Source organism: Anneissia japonica, unplaced genomic scaffold (assembly GCF_011630105.1).
Source record: "Anneissia japonica isolate Jap-2015-1 unplaced genomic scaffold, ASM1163010v1 scaffold1511_len2985839_cov193, whole genome shotgun sequence".
NCBI classification, from domain to species: Eukaryota; Metazoa; Echinodermata; class Crinoidea; order Comatulida; family Comatulidae; genus Anneissia; species Anneissia japonica.
In genome coordinates, this window is record NW_022685291.1 from 134,651 (window position 1) to 151,518 (window position 16,868).

General features: G+C 32.6%; 2 protein-coding genes across 7 annotated transcripts in view; one reads left to right on the forward strand and one right to left on the reverse strand.

Moving 5' to 3' along the window:
- LOC117110954 (receptor expression-enhancing protein 5-like) overlaps nt 1–5,897 on the forward strand; it is an 8,269-nt gene extending 2,372 nt beyond the window's left edge. The window contains exons 2-5 of the mRNA XM_033253810.1: nt 4,363–4,483; nt 5,015–5,193; nt 5,505–5,530; nt 5,718–5,897. Of these exons, the coding sequence (XP_033109701.1) occupies nt 4,363–4,483; nt 5,015–5,193; nt 5,505–5,530; nt 5,718–5,897 (506 nt within the window). The remainder of the gene's footprint in view (nt 1–4,362; nt 4,484–5,014; nt 5,194–5,504; nt 5,531–5,717) is intronic.
- A 1,572-nt stretch (nt 5,898–7,469) lies between these two features.
- Nucleotides 7,470–16,868, reverse strand: part of LOC117109711 (leucine-rich repeat-containing protein 49-like) — a 22,812-nt gene continuing 13,413 nt past the window's right edge. For all 6 annotated transcript variants that reach the window (XM_033252124.1, XM_033252114.1, XM_033252100.1 and 3 more), the window contains 11 exons: nt 16,222–16,425; nt 15,677–15,887; nt 15,393–15,454; nt 15,085–15,232; nt 14,451–14,534; nt 14,141–14,295; nt 13,570–13,719; nt 12,890–13,094; nt 12,201–12,386; nt 11,786–12,037; nt 7,470–11,370 (listed from right to left, as the gene is read on the reverse strand). In XM_033252124.1, the coding sequence (XP_033108015.1) occupies nt 11,170–11,370; nt 11,786–12,037; nt 12,201–12,386; nt 12,890–13,094; nt 13,570–13,719; nt 14,141–14,295; nt 14,451–14,534; nt 15,085–15,232; nt 15,393–15,454; nt 15,677–15,887; nt 16,222–16,425 (1,858 nt within the window). In that variant the 3' untranslated portion in view covers nt 7,470–11,169. The remainder of the gene's footprint in view (nt 11,371–11,785; nt 12,038–12,200; nt 12,387–12,889; nt 13,095–13,569; nt 13,720–14,140; nt 14,296–14,450; nt 14,535–15,084; nt 15,233–15,392; nt 15,455–15,676; nt 15,888–16,221; nt 16,426–16,868) is intronic.

A 16,868-nucleotide genomic window follows, 5' to 3' on the forward strand; every position in this document is an offset into this window, starting at 1 on the left:
TTATATACTACTAGTTATATAATATTCATGCTCCTTTTTGGAGATAAAGGAGAGGTTTCACATTAATTTATGTATGGATTGTAATTTGCTTTTATTTCCAATGATCAGATATGAATGCGAAGCTTTTATATTTCAGACATGAAAGCACTATTTAAATAACTATAATTATCGTTATTATTATATGCTGTTGACCCAAGTTGATCGAGCATGCTCGATACAATGCTGGGATGTTGCATTAACAAAAGCTGGAATGAGCAAACATAATAGATAATGATTGGCAAAAATCAATATATTTGAAATTGGAATTGCTGATAGGATAATATAAAAAAGAAAAAAATTTAAAATGTATAGGCCTACTGTTAATATTTGGAAAACCTCCCTCCCCATTTAATTTAAGACCCTTTCAATTTAAAACCCCTCTCCTTTAAATTTAAATCCCCTCCCCATTCACTTTGAACAATTATATAAAGTAATTTACAGTGAGAGACAGATCATTATAAAAATACTATTTTTTTATTACTAACTCATTACCAAAAGTCTTTATGGAGAATTATAAATTTCTGTTTCAATGATGGCGTGTAATATGAACCGTCTCTTATGTAAGGTGGTGCATTTTATATAAGGTCATGCATCTTGCATTCAGCTTCCAGCAGAACAAGGAGCTACAATGGGGTCGAACCAGGGATCAACATATAGGATCACTAAATTCAGTGCACTCAGACAGGCTACCACCAGTTAACTGACTTAGCTAAAGTGTTTTTCTATGATTTTTTTTTTTGAGCACTTGATTGTTTGGCTAGGGATAATACATTGAATGATTGTGTCCTGTTAAACACAATCACTTTTTATTTTGGTGCATCATATTTACATAATGTGATGTACTTGTGTGCCCATTGATTGTGTTCTTCTTCAGATAGCAGCTGGTAGACTAATTTAGATATTATCTATAGGCTTATCCTTGCCTACAGTATATAATATTTTACTATATGCAAGTTTATTAGGATCTGAGATCCTATCTGTGATAATTGTACTGTACAGTTTAATTCAAACTATTTGAAATACGTAGGACACTACTTGAAATCTATTGTTTATCATGCAGTAAACATTTTGGCATTGTATCAACATGCAGCTGATATGTGAAAAGGTTATGTTGTTGATGTATTTATTGATAGTCAGATGGAATTTTATTGTATATACATTTTCCCACCCCCCACTCCCCACGTATTGAGGAATATGATGATTAAAGAAAGATGATAATGATGAGATGAGGATGAGACAATAGTTAGTTTTCGCCGCACAACGTTAACCTTAATGGTAACAGATGACGTCATAATTTATTCATCTTGCGTTGCAGAGTTTCGTTAATTTCAGGATTTTACATGCCTCGACATCTGTGTATGCATGTTCCTATTCCTTTACAAAAGGGGCGGAGCTATCACGTTGCATATTGGGTGCTAACATTTTAACATCGTGTGGCGAAAACTACTTAATGATGGTGGTGGCGACAATGACAAAGTTCATGACATGCTGATAAATAAGAGTGAATAATAATTATAAGAGATAGTGATAACAAAGTTATAGTTGATATGATGATGATGGTAGTGATAATGATAAGAAAATTATGGTGATAACAACAAAGAAGTAAATAATAGTTATAATCTTCTTATCGTCGGAGTCTATGCACAAATTTAACATGGTTGAACTATGTTGGTTTATTTCTAAAACTAAACGATACGATGTGCGTGTATAGTGGTGAAAGGATTGGTAGGAACAGGGCCACGACGTGAACACTCCTTTGTTGGCATAATAATAATGATAATAAAGGTATAATTAATTATGATGATGAGATGATGATGATAATGATATAATAATCAATATAAAATATGATGGCAGAAGTGGAAGTGATTTATTGATGAATAATAATGATTATATATCTAACGGTGAAGAAAGGTGTCATTGTTAAGGATAATTATAATGTACATTACAGAAGTGATTATGATGATAATCCATATCATTGTATGCTTTTTAAAAATGAGCATTCTGGGAAATCTTCTTAAAGGATATTTTAATTGCTCACTTTAAAAGGATGAAACCTAGTAATATTATTTTATTAACTTCCAATAATGAGACGTAGAAAAACTCATTTATTGCTGATTTACAGAGTTTTTACTAAATCATCTTAAATGAAGTTGATTTCCATTTAAAATTGTTGACAACCACATTGATTTAGTTTTTAAAATTAATAATTAACTAAATAAAAAAATAAAATTTGAGTTAAAGGTGTTTAAGCTTTGAATTTTATTGTTGTGTCGATGCGCCACGAGTCTCTTTTCATATGGATACCAGCGCAAAACAAATTTTCAGTATTGTTATTATTGAGGGTTGAGGCTATGCACAAAATATAGCATTGGTATTAATTATGCATCTATTGTCAAGAAATATTTCTTTGTTTAATTTTCATTTGAAAACTAAATTAAGGTACTTAATGAAGTAAAGCAAATTTGATATTTAATTAATTTATTTATTTTATTTATTTATTTTTCAAGGCAACTAAGCACAGTGTCTTTAAATGATGGTGATTATTATAATGATAAAATATTATGAAATTAATACATTTGATGTAACTTGAAGATAATTACCATTTGTAATTTTTAAAATACAGTATTATCATTTATTTCTGGATTATAATTTGATAGAGTAGTCGTGTATAAGATTAGCGAATGATCTGCGGTCATTGGTGCGTGATAGCTGGTAAAAATGCTACTCTTGTGGTGTACGGCATCTTCATCTCTTGGGAGAGAGAAAGCACTGTTGCGATTACATATTATCATGTCTGCAACTATAAATGTTGCATGTTTTTAGCCTTTAATAGATGTTTGTCGCCTTTGTGAATGCGCCCATTTGTCATTGGAAAATGTTTACCAAGGCATGGTAAAAATGGCATTTAATATTGATTGAGTCATCGCTATATAGTATGCAAAATGATACAAGATTTAGGTTTTTTATATAAATCGTTAAATATCTTCATTAACTTAATATGTAGGCCTACTAATTTCTATTATCAGTAAACAGTGGCTGGGCGTTTTTTTGGGTGGGAGTGTGTGCACCTCTACCTGCACCCCTTAGATATGCGACTGACAGTAAATGCTTACAACTGTACATTTGCTTGAATTCCCTTAAAATTTTATAGCAAAAACATTGGAAAACTTACTGCAATATATGAACCTGATCATGCCCATGTATATAGGATTTTTATATACTGAGAGCACACGTACAACTTCAAAAAAGAATTGCTCAAGGCAATCATAACAAAAATTGCGTACTATTAGTAAATATGAAACTAAAATTTACCATCCTCTAATGAATATTAATATGTACTTAAATACAGTTAGTTGTTTTTCAATTACTGTAAGGTTCGCATAACACTATGAGCACGAAGGTAAAGTTATAAATAAAATCCCATATAATAACCTTAAGGTACAGTGTTGCAAATCAGTTAAAGACACTGTATGTACTACTGAGTAATGAGTAAAACATTTGCTTAATCTATTTGCATGGCGTGTTTAGTTATGCAACCAGATCTATGGCCTTATGTATTCATTATGCACAGGATAAGACATGCCTTTAATAATGTTATCAAATTGCTTCAGTACATTTATATTGTATATGTCATCAATGCTGCCACCGTGATGAGATCAATAATTTTATGAGATTTTTCATGTACATCCGTATAGGATACAAGATAATTTGTTTATCATTTATCGTAAAATATGTGCATGAAAGTTTCTTTGATGGATAGACATTTAAAAACAAAAATATATACATGCAATAAAATCTAATAAACTTGAACTTCGAAAAAAAGTAACTATAAGTGTTTTTGTTTTTTTTAAAGCTTTTATGATTCAATAGGTTATAAGCTTTTAAATAACAAACCAAAACAAGAAAAACAAATTATTAAAATTTACAATGTTTAAATAATATTTTACCATTACAGTAAATCTTTGCATATAATATGCCATCAAATTTAAGTGTTTTTGTAGTAAAATATTTATTAATCATTGTCAAAACTTTTTTCTTAAATTTGTGACTTATTGAATGTTGATATTCTTTTAATTATTAAGAGGGGTTTTTTTCTCATTTGGTGGGGAGGGGGTGTGTGTAATCTGTAGTTACTGGATATTTGTAAATTTTATATCTTGAAAATTATTTAAAATCTAAAAACTTCAAGAAATTTTGCCAAAATGCATACAGTACTATATTTAATGTAATTAATAAAATACATCAAAATAGTAGATATCTCATGTTCCTCTGTTTATTCGAATATATTATTATAGTTGTTTGTTTTCGTTTTTTTTTTTGCAGTGGTTGCTGTATCATTACTGCTATATCTCCTATTTGGTTACCCAGTCCTGCGAGTCATTATTTATTATCCAATAGGAATAGTCTTGTGTTTGGTAACATACCTCTACCCGACATATGCCAGGTATGATTATTTTCAGTGTACAGAGTGTTTCCGTCTGTCTGGGTAGAAATACAAGCAAGCTCACACCAGTATATATGGACCATGGCATATTTTCTAACTAGGTTTTACTGTAACTTTTATCACCAAGCAATTCAAATTATCTTTCTAATTAATGAAATATTATTATATTATTTAAATTTATTAATTAATATATTATAATAATTAATTAATTTAATATTATTTAAATTTATTAATTAATATATTATAATAATTAATTAATTTAAATAATATAATAATATTTTATTAATTAGAATGATAATTTAAATTGTTTGGTATATTTGATATATTCAGAATATTTGATATATTCAGAATGGTAATTATTGTTTAAAATAATATTTATAAATTGGTGTAATTATAACATCAATTTGCCCATACCTGTACTTGTGAATTCCACACATTTGGATCACTCATGAATATGGAAACTACATTATGACTTATACAGTTTTCAAACTCATAACTTTAACGTTAAACATGGTTTGATTTTTACCACAGCTTGAGAGTAATTAAAAGCGGAAATATAAAGACAAATGAGATCACGCAATGGGTAGTGTTTTGGATTGTACTCGGACTGTACAGTGTCTTTGAATTCTTTATCGTAACAAACAGCGCATTTGGAATCATTGAGTATCTCCTGCAATGCCTCTTGGCCTGGTTTCCACTCTATTACTTCTGTCTCTTATACACATCTAGATGTGTATAAGAGACAGCAGTAAATGCTTACAACTGTACATTTGCTTGAATTCCCTTAAAATTTTATAGCAAAAACATTGGAAAACTTACTGCAATATATGAACCTGATCATGCCCATGTATATAGGATTTTTATATACTGAGAGCACACGTACAACTTCAAAAAAGAATTGCTCAAGGCAATCATAACAAAAATTGCGTACTATTAGTAAATATGAAACTAAAATTTACCATCCTCTAATGAATATTAATATGTACTTAAATACAGTTAGTTGTTTTTCAATTACTGTAAGGTTCGCATAACACTATGAGCACGAAGGTAAAGTTATAAATAAAATCCCATATAATAACCTTAAGGTACAGTGTTCTTTATGATCAAAGGCCACAAAATGTAAAGAGGTTATCACAGAGCTTTAGATGAACCTACAGATGCCAAATAACAACATAACCATCAGTGCATATCATCTTTGTGTGAATCAGTAACAATACATTTTATCTGATTTCAGTCATGTGTGTTGCTTTGGTGTATGGCACCCATTGAGAGTAACGGGGGCATTATTCTGTACGACAAGCTGCTGTTCCCCCTCTTGGCGAAACATGAGAAAGAGATTGAGAAGAACTTTGATAAAGTGAGAGATCTCCTGACAACCAAGAGGAAGCCAGATGCAGAGACACATTCTGACTAAAGGTGTGCTAATTTGTGTTCTGGCTGTTTTTTTGGTTTTTTTTATTTATTCTTTAAATACTAAGTATGAAATTACTTCCAAATATATAAAGTGATAAACAAAACCAAGGTGAAGGTTTAAAATGAATGGAATTAAATTCATACCCTCCACCTCCAATTAACCATTGTCATCATCAGTTTAATATATAATAATAATAATAATAATAATAATAATAATAATCTTAGTTATTAGTTTATTGTCCAGAATATGCTGAATGATGCACTGTGTCTTAAGGTTTCTTGGGTGGATAATGGACCCAATATAGCAGTGTACATTTTTTTGCTATGCCATTTCCCTCATACACCATAAATGCAAGTAAGGTGTCTCAGTGGTGATGACAGCAGAGGAAGGGACTTAAGTCCCCTGTCAGCCTTGACTTGTTGCACCAACAAATCAGAGAATACAGGGCAAAGGAAAGCTCAAGGTCTTTAAGGTCTTTAAGTCAAGCGGCCGAGCGATAAGGCAGGGGTGCCACTAGCTACAGCCTTAACATCAGCACTGGTTTTTAGCTGCTCCTCGCCCATGGTTCGGTTGGTAGAACCAAGTCTTCTCGATAAGGACTTAAAATGGAGGTCCAGTGTATACATCTGGCTCGTGTACACTTTAAAGAACCCATTGCATCTTTCGGAAGAGTAGGGGGTTACCCCGATGTTATGGTCCATTTCAGCCCCTTTCGTTGTGAAATGATGTGAACATGTATCTACCATGAAGCGCCTCTTTACAGCTGCTAGTTCGTCACTGGCCACGCCCATACACAATCCAGGGTACAGTACAGTATTCAATACAGGGTTTGAATAATGAATAAGTGAGTTTGAGAGACAGTGCAAGTGAAATGAGTACAAACAATGATTGATAATAATAATAATAATAATACTCAAACATTTATAAGGCGCCAATTCCAAATTGAATGATCAAAGGCGCGAGCATTATTACCCCTGGTCACTGGATATGGATAACCTACAATGGCAAACAGGCACAAAGTGCAACATTCTCTGCTCCCTGGGGAGTATCCCTAGTCGTTCGCTACTTCTTTAGTGCACAAAACTATGAACATTCAATGCCACAACACCCTACCAGGTACCCATTTATACTACTGGGTAGAGAGAGACAAACGTAGATAAAGTGCCTTGCCAAAGGACACAAGTGAGTTGCACAGCGAGAGTTTCGAACCCCTGACCTCAAGGTTGGGAGTTCAAGCCACAATCGATGCGCCGATCACTTCTACAATGGCTGGTGTGAGTGAACCAGGGAGAACCTGTGAAGACATGATAATGTGTAGGTCCCTTAGTAGAGCATTGTTGGTCTTTGTCAACCATAATCAACCTTTCCTTTTCATTTCAGAACCAGCTATCTTGCATCCTCATCTTCATAATCTTTCCTCTGATAAAAAACGAAAAACAAGAGGTCAGCTCTTACTGTGGCGTGACGTGACTACACCCAATCGCGCTTGCTTAGCATCTGAAACATGCATTTTTGAGCACCAGTTATCAAATCCTAAACTGAAATAATCATGTCTGTATAATTTTTTTTTTAATGTTTTGTATAATTAGGTGTTTCCTAACTTCACTAGATACAATTAAAATTATATTGCCTGACTAGGGAGCTCTTACTACATTTTTATCTTCATAGATAGGTTAGCTGAAAAAGAAACCTATAAGTACTGTTATATTAATTTTGTGTGTCAACTTTTGGTTTGTTTTTCCAAATGTGTTGTATAGAGTATATGATCATGGAACTATCTTCTATCCATATGACTAAGGAAATACAGATAGTAGGATTAATATATTCAAGATATTCAATCATGAAATTCAATGGAAGAAAAATATGATAAGGAATAATAAAAGCTTTCATAAAAACAAACATGATTATCCTGATTAAAGATACAGATTGGGTATTAAGGATTGTTATCAAATGTTCGTGAAGATGAAATTGTATCTGTTTTTTATAATTGAGCATATCAATTACAAAGTCAACTTTTTTTGGGAAAATGTTTTGCATGGTATTAATCGTTACATATAACTACTGTATTAATATTTTAATATCTGTCTTTCATATTGTTAAAGAATTTTGAGATGAGTTTTTCATGAATTGATTTAACAATGATGTTTTATATAAAAAGTTCTTATTTCCATTATAGATATACATTTTTAAAAAGTACTGTACTGTTTTTGAATAAGATATTGAAAGTATAAGGTATCAATTTGGCCAATATCCTGTTAACCCCTTAGTTTCTCAGAATCGCCTGATCTAATGGGGAGCGCATGTTGGTCTTTTACCTCAAATGTATCTTTGTGCGTTACATGCATATATTGTGTGCTCATGCACATGTTTTGTGTGTTAACTTGTGTCCTGTCTGTTGTTACAATTTTTACATTTTTTACCAATGCTTAAGCTCTTCTCTCGCCATATTTGGAGATTATGCATGTACGATGCACTTATGGTCGAGAGGGACATAATCTGTGCATGATCCAAAAATAGTGCCAAATTTGTACACTTGCATGGTTTTTAAGTATTGTACCTTGTATAAATATAGTATAAATGTGTACAGTATAATGTAATGACGGAAATTAGGATACCATGTATGTACAGAGTGGTTGTGCAGACTGAAATGTAACTGCTTAAAATTTAACAAAGTGCAACTACTTCAAATACAACTGTAACCATTATTTATAAGGCACGAGACATGCACATTGCTATAAATTTATATTGCTTTGCAAGTTAAAAATATAATTAAAAAAATAATAATATTTGCTCTCATAACTAGTACAGTATTAAATATTTGCTTTTAAAATTTGCAGTCCCATTTCCCAAAAATTTTCTTTTTTTCTTTTCATTTTTGTGTTATTTATATATCAAGTTTTGCCATTATGTTTTAAATTTAAATACTTACCCATTTTCAATTATAGGGCATTGTTGCATATGCTCTAATTGACCATCAATTATAGAATAGGGCGTACAACAGATGCCTTAAGCTCCAATAATTATAAGCACCTCCGTTCTCTGATGCCCTCCATATCAACTTTTGTAAATGACGTAATTAACTTCAAAGTAAAAATAAAATGGCTAGACAGTAATTGCACACTGTTTAAAGTGGCTACAGCCGCACAATGGTAAAATAAACAAAAACAGTAAAATATTTGTGTAATTAGTTTGTTTTATTAGATTTACAAAATTTAATATTCTTTGTTTAATCCATTGTTATTATGCAGTTGACTGTACAGTAATCAATTATGGTATGAAAAGAACAATGTGTTCATATATGGTATGCTTCCATACATGGTTTCCATCCATATATGGTAATGCATGTTAATGCACTATTTCCCGAACTAATGTCTGGTGCTATATAGATGATGTTATATACTATTGGTATGTGCGATGTTTGCGCAGTTTTTATATAACAAACCTGAAAGTGAAAGACAAGTTAAGAATAATTGCAGCCAATACATAGTAACCATAAAAAAAAAGCTGTTAAATAATATTTCAAAATTTGAAATGTGAGACTGTATAAACTTTCAGTTTCTGGGGTAAAAATATTTCTTATTGTAATGTATACATTACCGGGTATGTAATTTTTATTGTGTGTCGTACAAATAAAGTGAACAATAGTGAAACATATTATGTTGCATAATTTCTGTTTATTACAACATAGACTAGGTAACTTGCGCTTGTACATGGAATAGAGGGTTACTGTATGGTCTTTCCACACACTGTTAATTCATGAATATCATCATCACCCTTTGTTATAATTCCACTTGGTTCTTAATCTATGGGTCTTGATCCAAATTTGTTTTGCCAAATGTGTACTTAAGATCACGAGACTCGTATGATAATGTAGGCCTACATCATCATACTATCCTTGTATGACGTAGGCTTATGTACTCAGGTTAATCCCTGATTTGAACTATTGTCATTTTTAAAATTAATCGTAATTATTGTATGCAGAGGTTAACATCCAAATTTGCAGGCTCCAAACATTAGGGATGAGGTGGGTGTGAACTCTCTAAACAGAACAGAATCTGAAAATAGGTTGCAACTTGAAAGAGTTTTTAGAAACAGAGTTGTAAACATTGTTATCATCCACAAAATAGCTATTGCATGTTCACAACAATATATATCCTATATTTATCATGTCATAACACCCAATCATCAACACCATCTCTATCATCATAAACATTGTCATCATCATATACACCATCTACATTTTTACTGAACGTTGCGGAATTGCTTTCCAAACTGCTATTATCCATTACAAGCTCATACTAATTTTGTGCTTTTGATAATGTAATCATCTTAAGCTTTAAGCCTGATATATGTACACCCAATATCATTATGTATAATAAAGATTGCCCAGAATGCAAACTTAGTACAGTACTGCAAGATCATTTTGGAATACTCTATGTAAGTGGAACAACTGATTAATTATGTAATTCACTGATAGTAGATTAAAGGCAATACTGCAGTGTTGCATCAACATGGAGTATTCACACAAACATTCACATATAGCGTTTCGTAAAGGCTGTTCAGTTAATGTTTATTCTATCTAATACAGTGCTTCATGGATTATTATGCATAGTATTTTGTTTTAAATTTTAAGACGAACAAACACAGCACCAACGGCCGTTAGCCTATGAGCTTCTATGAAGAACACAAGGCAAGGCATGCATAATCAGATTCCCGCTAACAATTGGCAGACAGCGTAGCATAGAAAAGCGCTCATAGAGAGGAGAGACGGATTCGTTAGTACGACCATCAGCCGATACAATGTGTGCCTGGCTTTAAGCTTTACATGTTTGTAGTCCTTGCTCAGTATTTTAAAACCTATCAGCAAAAGAAACACATCGATTGGGCTATTAAGGCATGGATAAGATTACCACAGCCAACGTTACTTTTGGCTCCTTACTACAGTATACTGATTCATTATATATTTATAGAATTTTTAAATTGCATTTCTTATTCATATTAATTGCAAAGCTATATTATTGCAGTTTTTTCTTTTAATTCATTACTTCTAATTGTTTTTGCCATCACCATCTTAACCACATTTTACTCTCAATACACCACCATGAAGTACAGGTACTAGCTATAACCTTCTCTCCAGCAGAGAAGGTACACTATCAATCCTTTGGTTGGAATTGTCACTAGATGATCACTGCCATCCTGAAAGACTTGGTGCATTAGTACTTTGACATCACTTCCTAAACCTCATTTCTGTGACACCATCATTTCATAAACCTCATTTCTTTGACATCAATTTCTGAAAGTTTTTTGCAAATTTACTAGTATCCTGCATTTCGATAAATGCATCTGTCACTAACTCCACAAAAATCTGTGGCCATATTTGGTAGAGCTTCATCTTCTTCTCATCAGCCTTAATTGCTTCACGTGTCAATTGCTTGACATAACTCTTTGCAAAATTCTGACGCACAGTTTGCTCCTGTTAAAGAAAGTATGGGCAAGTGTAAAGAGTGGTTACTACCATTATGTGAATATGTTGGGTTTTAAGAGAAATTCTGTAGATTTATCTTTTCATTTGATTTTTTTCTTGTCTTATCAGTTAAGGCCAACAGTATACAGTATGAGCATTGGTTTAATGAAGTTGATGAGTTTGGTAATGGTGATTGTCGCAACAATAAAAATGTGTTCTTGTTCAGATAATGATGGTAAAACACTATAAACTGCGGTGGCTTTGTGGCTTTGTCACCAATTAGACAGTAGCTTTGTGTTAGAACGCTGAAGATTGTTATGAAAAAATGGTCTCAAATTAGAGGCATCTCAGAATTAGAGGGGGCCGAATCAGAGGATGAACTGTATTTAAATCAACAATTACAGTATTATTGTTTTAGCCTTACCTTCACCATGTTATCAAGCGCTGTCTCTGAATAGTATTGTAGGCCTGCCTTAGTGACATGTTCAAGAGTGGCTTGCTGCTCTGCTGCAAGTTGCCTCTTAGCCTTCAATTCAAGCTCTGTTAGGCCTTGTGTATGCTTACGCCTTACATCACTGAGAAGGCCAAGGGTTCTATAGGAAGGTAGGTGAGATGTTGAGAGTTTACTCAGAGGGGTGAAGAACCTTTGTGCTATGGCTATCATCTCATATGTCACCTGAAACATAATATTAGCATTTTCAATTTTAAACATAAAGATCATTTTAAACATTCAACCATTCTATAAAAACTATACTAAAAAAAATATTTAAAATAATTGTAGTGATAACAAGTTGATATTTAGACATCATATTTTTAAAAAAACTATAATATAACTATACCTCTTCATCATTAATTTTCTTCAAGTGAAAATGCGAGAGCCTATATATTAGATACTGTTTCCATAAACTAAAAGTCGTTATAGGGTTGCCTTGCTTCGATATGGAGAGAGAATCAAGTCGCTTCAAGCTAGTTAATGCATTTAGCTGCTGTAAATTGCATATATTACACTCACCAAATGTCACATTCTGAAAAAAAAAAACCAATTTCTGTATTTATCTGGGGTATGGACAAAGTATGTAAGGTACAATGTAAGGTCACTAGGGCTACACCATAATATTGGGAATTTTAGCAGCAGAGCTTTCAATCTAAGTATAAGTTCAAGCCTCGACATAATGCAATGTCCTTGGGTGAAACACTTTATCTACATAATGCTACTCTTCATAAATGACCAGAACTACAAATGATATTCAAAGACTGAATTTATTTGTATCTATATTGAATTTCCAGTTAAGTTACCAATTACAAAAACTCTGGATGATATTGAAACTATAGCCATAAAAAAAGTAATTATATACAATTATTTGATATATAACTGTAATTTCTCCTAAAGACGATTGAAGCAACTCAATTTAGATTTTCTCAACAAATAGCAGTCCTTTTCAAAACTATCTACGTGGATACTGCAAGCATCAATATATTATTACCTCGCCATGCAAACAATATTCAAACGATATAAAATTACACTTACTGAAACATTCGGAAACCTGACTCTAAGCTTGTGTAGATGTTTCACAACCTTGTCGAATTCAATAAACATAAATGAGACATTGGTGACTGCCCCTGCAGCCTGGATTCCCCAGTTCTTCTCCAAGGAGTCTAATGAGCCGGGACCATAAAGATGTAGAGTATCGCCATCTAGCTCGGCTAGATGGCACACTTCATTTTCGGGAGTACTGCAGGGGAGGAAGAAATCAATCATAATTAGATATAACTTGAATTCAATAAATATTACTTCATAGACCTAATAACAGCTACAATAAAACTAATATTCAGTAATTATAAATTTCATTAATTTTCACATCCATATATGGGAAAATCACAGGTATTTGTCACAGAAAAATTTGATATTGTGGAGAAAAGCTTTCGAAAATAAATATAGGTTGCTAGGGATTCAAACTAATATTTATTCACAATGCTAATTGAGGTAAAGTACCCCAGATCGCAATGAATGCTCCTTGTGCCATATTTTCTTTGAATAAAATGATAATCTGAAAGGTTTGTGGTTAGATTCACTCTGCAGTGCATATCTTCTTGATTTACTTACTACTATTTACTGGGAAGAATATTTTTTACATTCATAATCACTTCAGATACCAATAACACTGATAATCAAAATAATAGATAATAGAAAAAAAATGCTCGTCTTACTTTGCTAATAGATCTGGAGTTGGAGCTTTAGATCGCCTGGAAGCACTTGCTGGTCTGGATATTCTGGCACTAGAGGGCCTCCCACTGGTCGGTCTGCTTGGAGGCTTGTGAAGGATTAAATCTACAGATTTGTCTTCAGACTCTGCTGAACTACAAAAGGAAGAAAATCATGTTTATAATAATTGTATAATTTAGTAAATACCTGTAGCCAGATGTTGTTAGAAGTCTGGTTATCAACCTGGCAGACATCTGGGTCTTAGATTCTCTCTGTGTTAGACATCTTTTTTATTCCCTGGTGGTGAATTTGACAATGCAATCTTATTCTGAAGAGTATACTTTAATTTTAATGTGATGGATGATGTGGATAACAGTTTAAACAACTGTTCAGCATATGATATATATATGCAAAATGTGCAATCATCTTCTGTATCTCCACAGTCATTAATCGAAGACTAGTACAATACTTTATATTGTTCTTTGCAAAACATTAATGAGCAAAACACATATCTTCCTTGATACTTATCACTGATAACATTCATAAAATATTTACTTGAACTGTAACATGCCTTACCTTGGCCTACTGTTTGTTCTCGTGGGGAACAATCCAGGTCGACTGTCTCCACCGCTACTCAATGCCGGTTGTAAGCGTGAAGTTTTTGAAATTGCGACACCTTTACTTATCTCCCACTGCCTGGCAGCATTGTTTATTGCAATCCTCTTCTTTTCCTATAAACAAACCGGACCATGCTATAAATGTGTATGGAAGTTTTATATAAATCTCATTAAAACTATTTCTACTATAGCAAAGTTGTTGGATAGCGTTATACAAACAATTCTTTATCAACCTTTATTTCTCATGTCTTCTAAACCTGTCTTCTTACCTTAAGTATTGCTACCTTGTTGATTTCTCGTTTCTTTTCCTCTTCTTTTCGAGCCAATACACTTGCCATTCTTCGCTCTTCATCCTGTAAAACACCACAGAAATAAAAAAAAAATAACATACATTATCAATCAATCAATCAAAAATCAACATTCATTTGGATTTAGAATTAGAGGCAAATCCTCAAGGAGGCATTTTAAAAATCTCTGGACTAAAACATAATATTTGAGAGGGCTTTAAAAATGTCTATTGAAGCAGACAATCTGTTATTGGGTGCAGTTAATTCTGTATCATCATCCATCGTAAATGTCTTCCATCACTAGACAAGACAATATTCTGCTTCTAATAGGCTCTGTTTTGGGCAGGATGGTTTTGGTGATTAATAGTAACCAGCCAAATAATTTCAATATATTTCCACTTTCACATTTAAGTTATTTTTACCGAATCTCAATGGTTTCAGATGGAAATGGTGTAAAGGTTGAATAACTATTCAAAAAGCAACAAGCATGCTATTCTAAATATAATAAAAGTCAAAAGCTTATTTCTCAATAAATTTTGTTAGTCTAAAGAAGGTGCTACTGTACATATTTCATTCGTAAAATAAACATATTTGTTTACAATCTAAAAAAACTCACAGTAATCCTTTTCATGTCCAATTGTTTTAGATGTATCATATTCCTGAGAATTGTCTGCTTGTAGTAAGAGTCATGGGAAAAAGGGTTGCCATCCAATGACAATTCAGATAACGATGTACTGTCACCCAGACATGCAATGTCATCAAAACTGTTAATACAATATAGAGTTTTCAATTCTAGAGACATGTTTATACGTAGTTATTTTGTAATGAAATTAATATCAATAATAATAGCAGATATACACAGCAATTTATGGTGATTCATTTTAACAAACCTTTCACCAATACTGCTCAGTTAAAATTACTAACCTTGCAATACAGTTAAAGCTTAGAAAAAGTCTTTGAAGGTTGGGTAAATTATCAACATCATCCTAAAAATAAAAGAACACAATATAAGACAGAGAAAAAATATGTGAAAGAATAATGAACAAAGTAATGTACGTAAGCATGAGATGTATTGTAATCCAGACTTCTTTACTTCACACCTGTAAATTTGACACCTGTTGCTAACGATTGCCATAGCACCTTTGAATGTGGAAATAAAAAACAAAAAGTAATAATAATAATAATATATCAACAAAAATTATACTTACTACTGTTGTTATTTTATTTCTGCGTAGGTTGAGTTCTGTTAAAGAGTCCATTCCAATGAGATTATTCACCGTTGAGATATTGTTACCAGCAAGGTTCAACACTCTCAGCTCCTCCAAGTGATTTAGGTTCTCAACATCTTTTATTTGGTTGCCATGAAGGTCAAGGACATCAAGTTTTGATAGTGATTCTAAATTTTCAATCTTTTGTATTCTGAGAGAAGAGACAGAAAACTTAGTTGTTATTAATTTTACATGATCATTAATATCACCTTTACTATTATCAACACCACCAATCAAATTCACCAACAATATTAAAATAATCTTTAAACATTACTATACACATCAACATTATTGTTAACAAATCATAGTCTCATTATCATCTTTCATCAACATTTTTATCCTTCTTATAATCTTTATCACCAGCATCAATAATATCACCATAAATATAATTACATTTCATCTCATCCTCCTCTATCTCTTCCTCACCTTCCCATCCTTCCTTGATCCTCTTCCCCATTATCACTATAATCCTGAACACTACTCACCTATTCTTGCCCAACATCAAAACTCGTAGGGATCTCAGTCCTTCGAGTCCAGATATCTCCTCAATCCTGTTGTCATACAGATCAAGGAAGATGAGTCGGCGAAGACAGTTGACACGCTCAATGGTGATGATGGCATTATGTTGGAAGTTAAGAAGACGCAATGACTCCTCTCCCTCTAAAATTGGACATGCTGTCAAGCGCCTCCTGGAGACATCAAACAATCAAGAACGATAATATATCATGATTAAATCAACATTTCAAATATTAATTTAGATCAACCATGGAGGTATTATTGAGAAGGAGATCACTCGAAAAAGCTACGCACACACAGCACTATGCAAATGAGCCAGGATCAAAGCTGCCGCAGCGCGTGAAGAACGTTTGCGCGATGCTTTGAAGTCCCATGTGTTCCCCGCCTCAAATTTTCAGCAGGCATTGTTTACCAAAAAATTGAACATGGCAAAATGGAGAGCACCTTCTTTTCTCGATGCGCACTACATACAGTTAATCACTATGGCTGCGCAATCGTTTCCATTTTGAAGCTGATACATTTATCTCTCATAAAATATCAAACATATTAATATTTTCCACCAAAAAAAGTTTCAAATTTAATGGAACATTTACATGACCTTTAAAAGTATAGTATA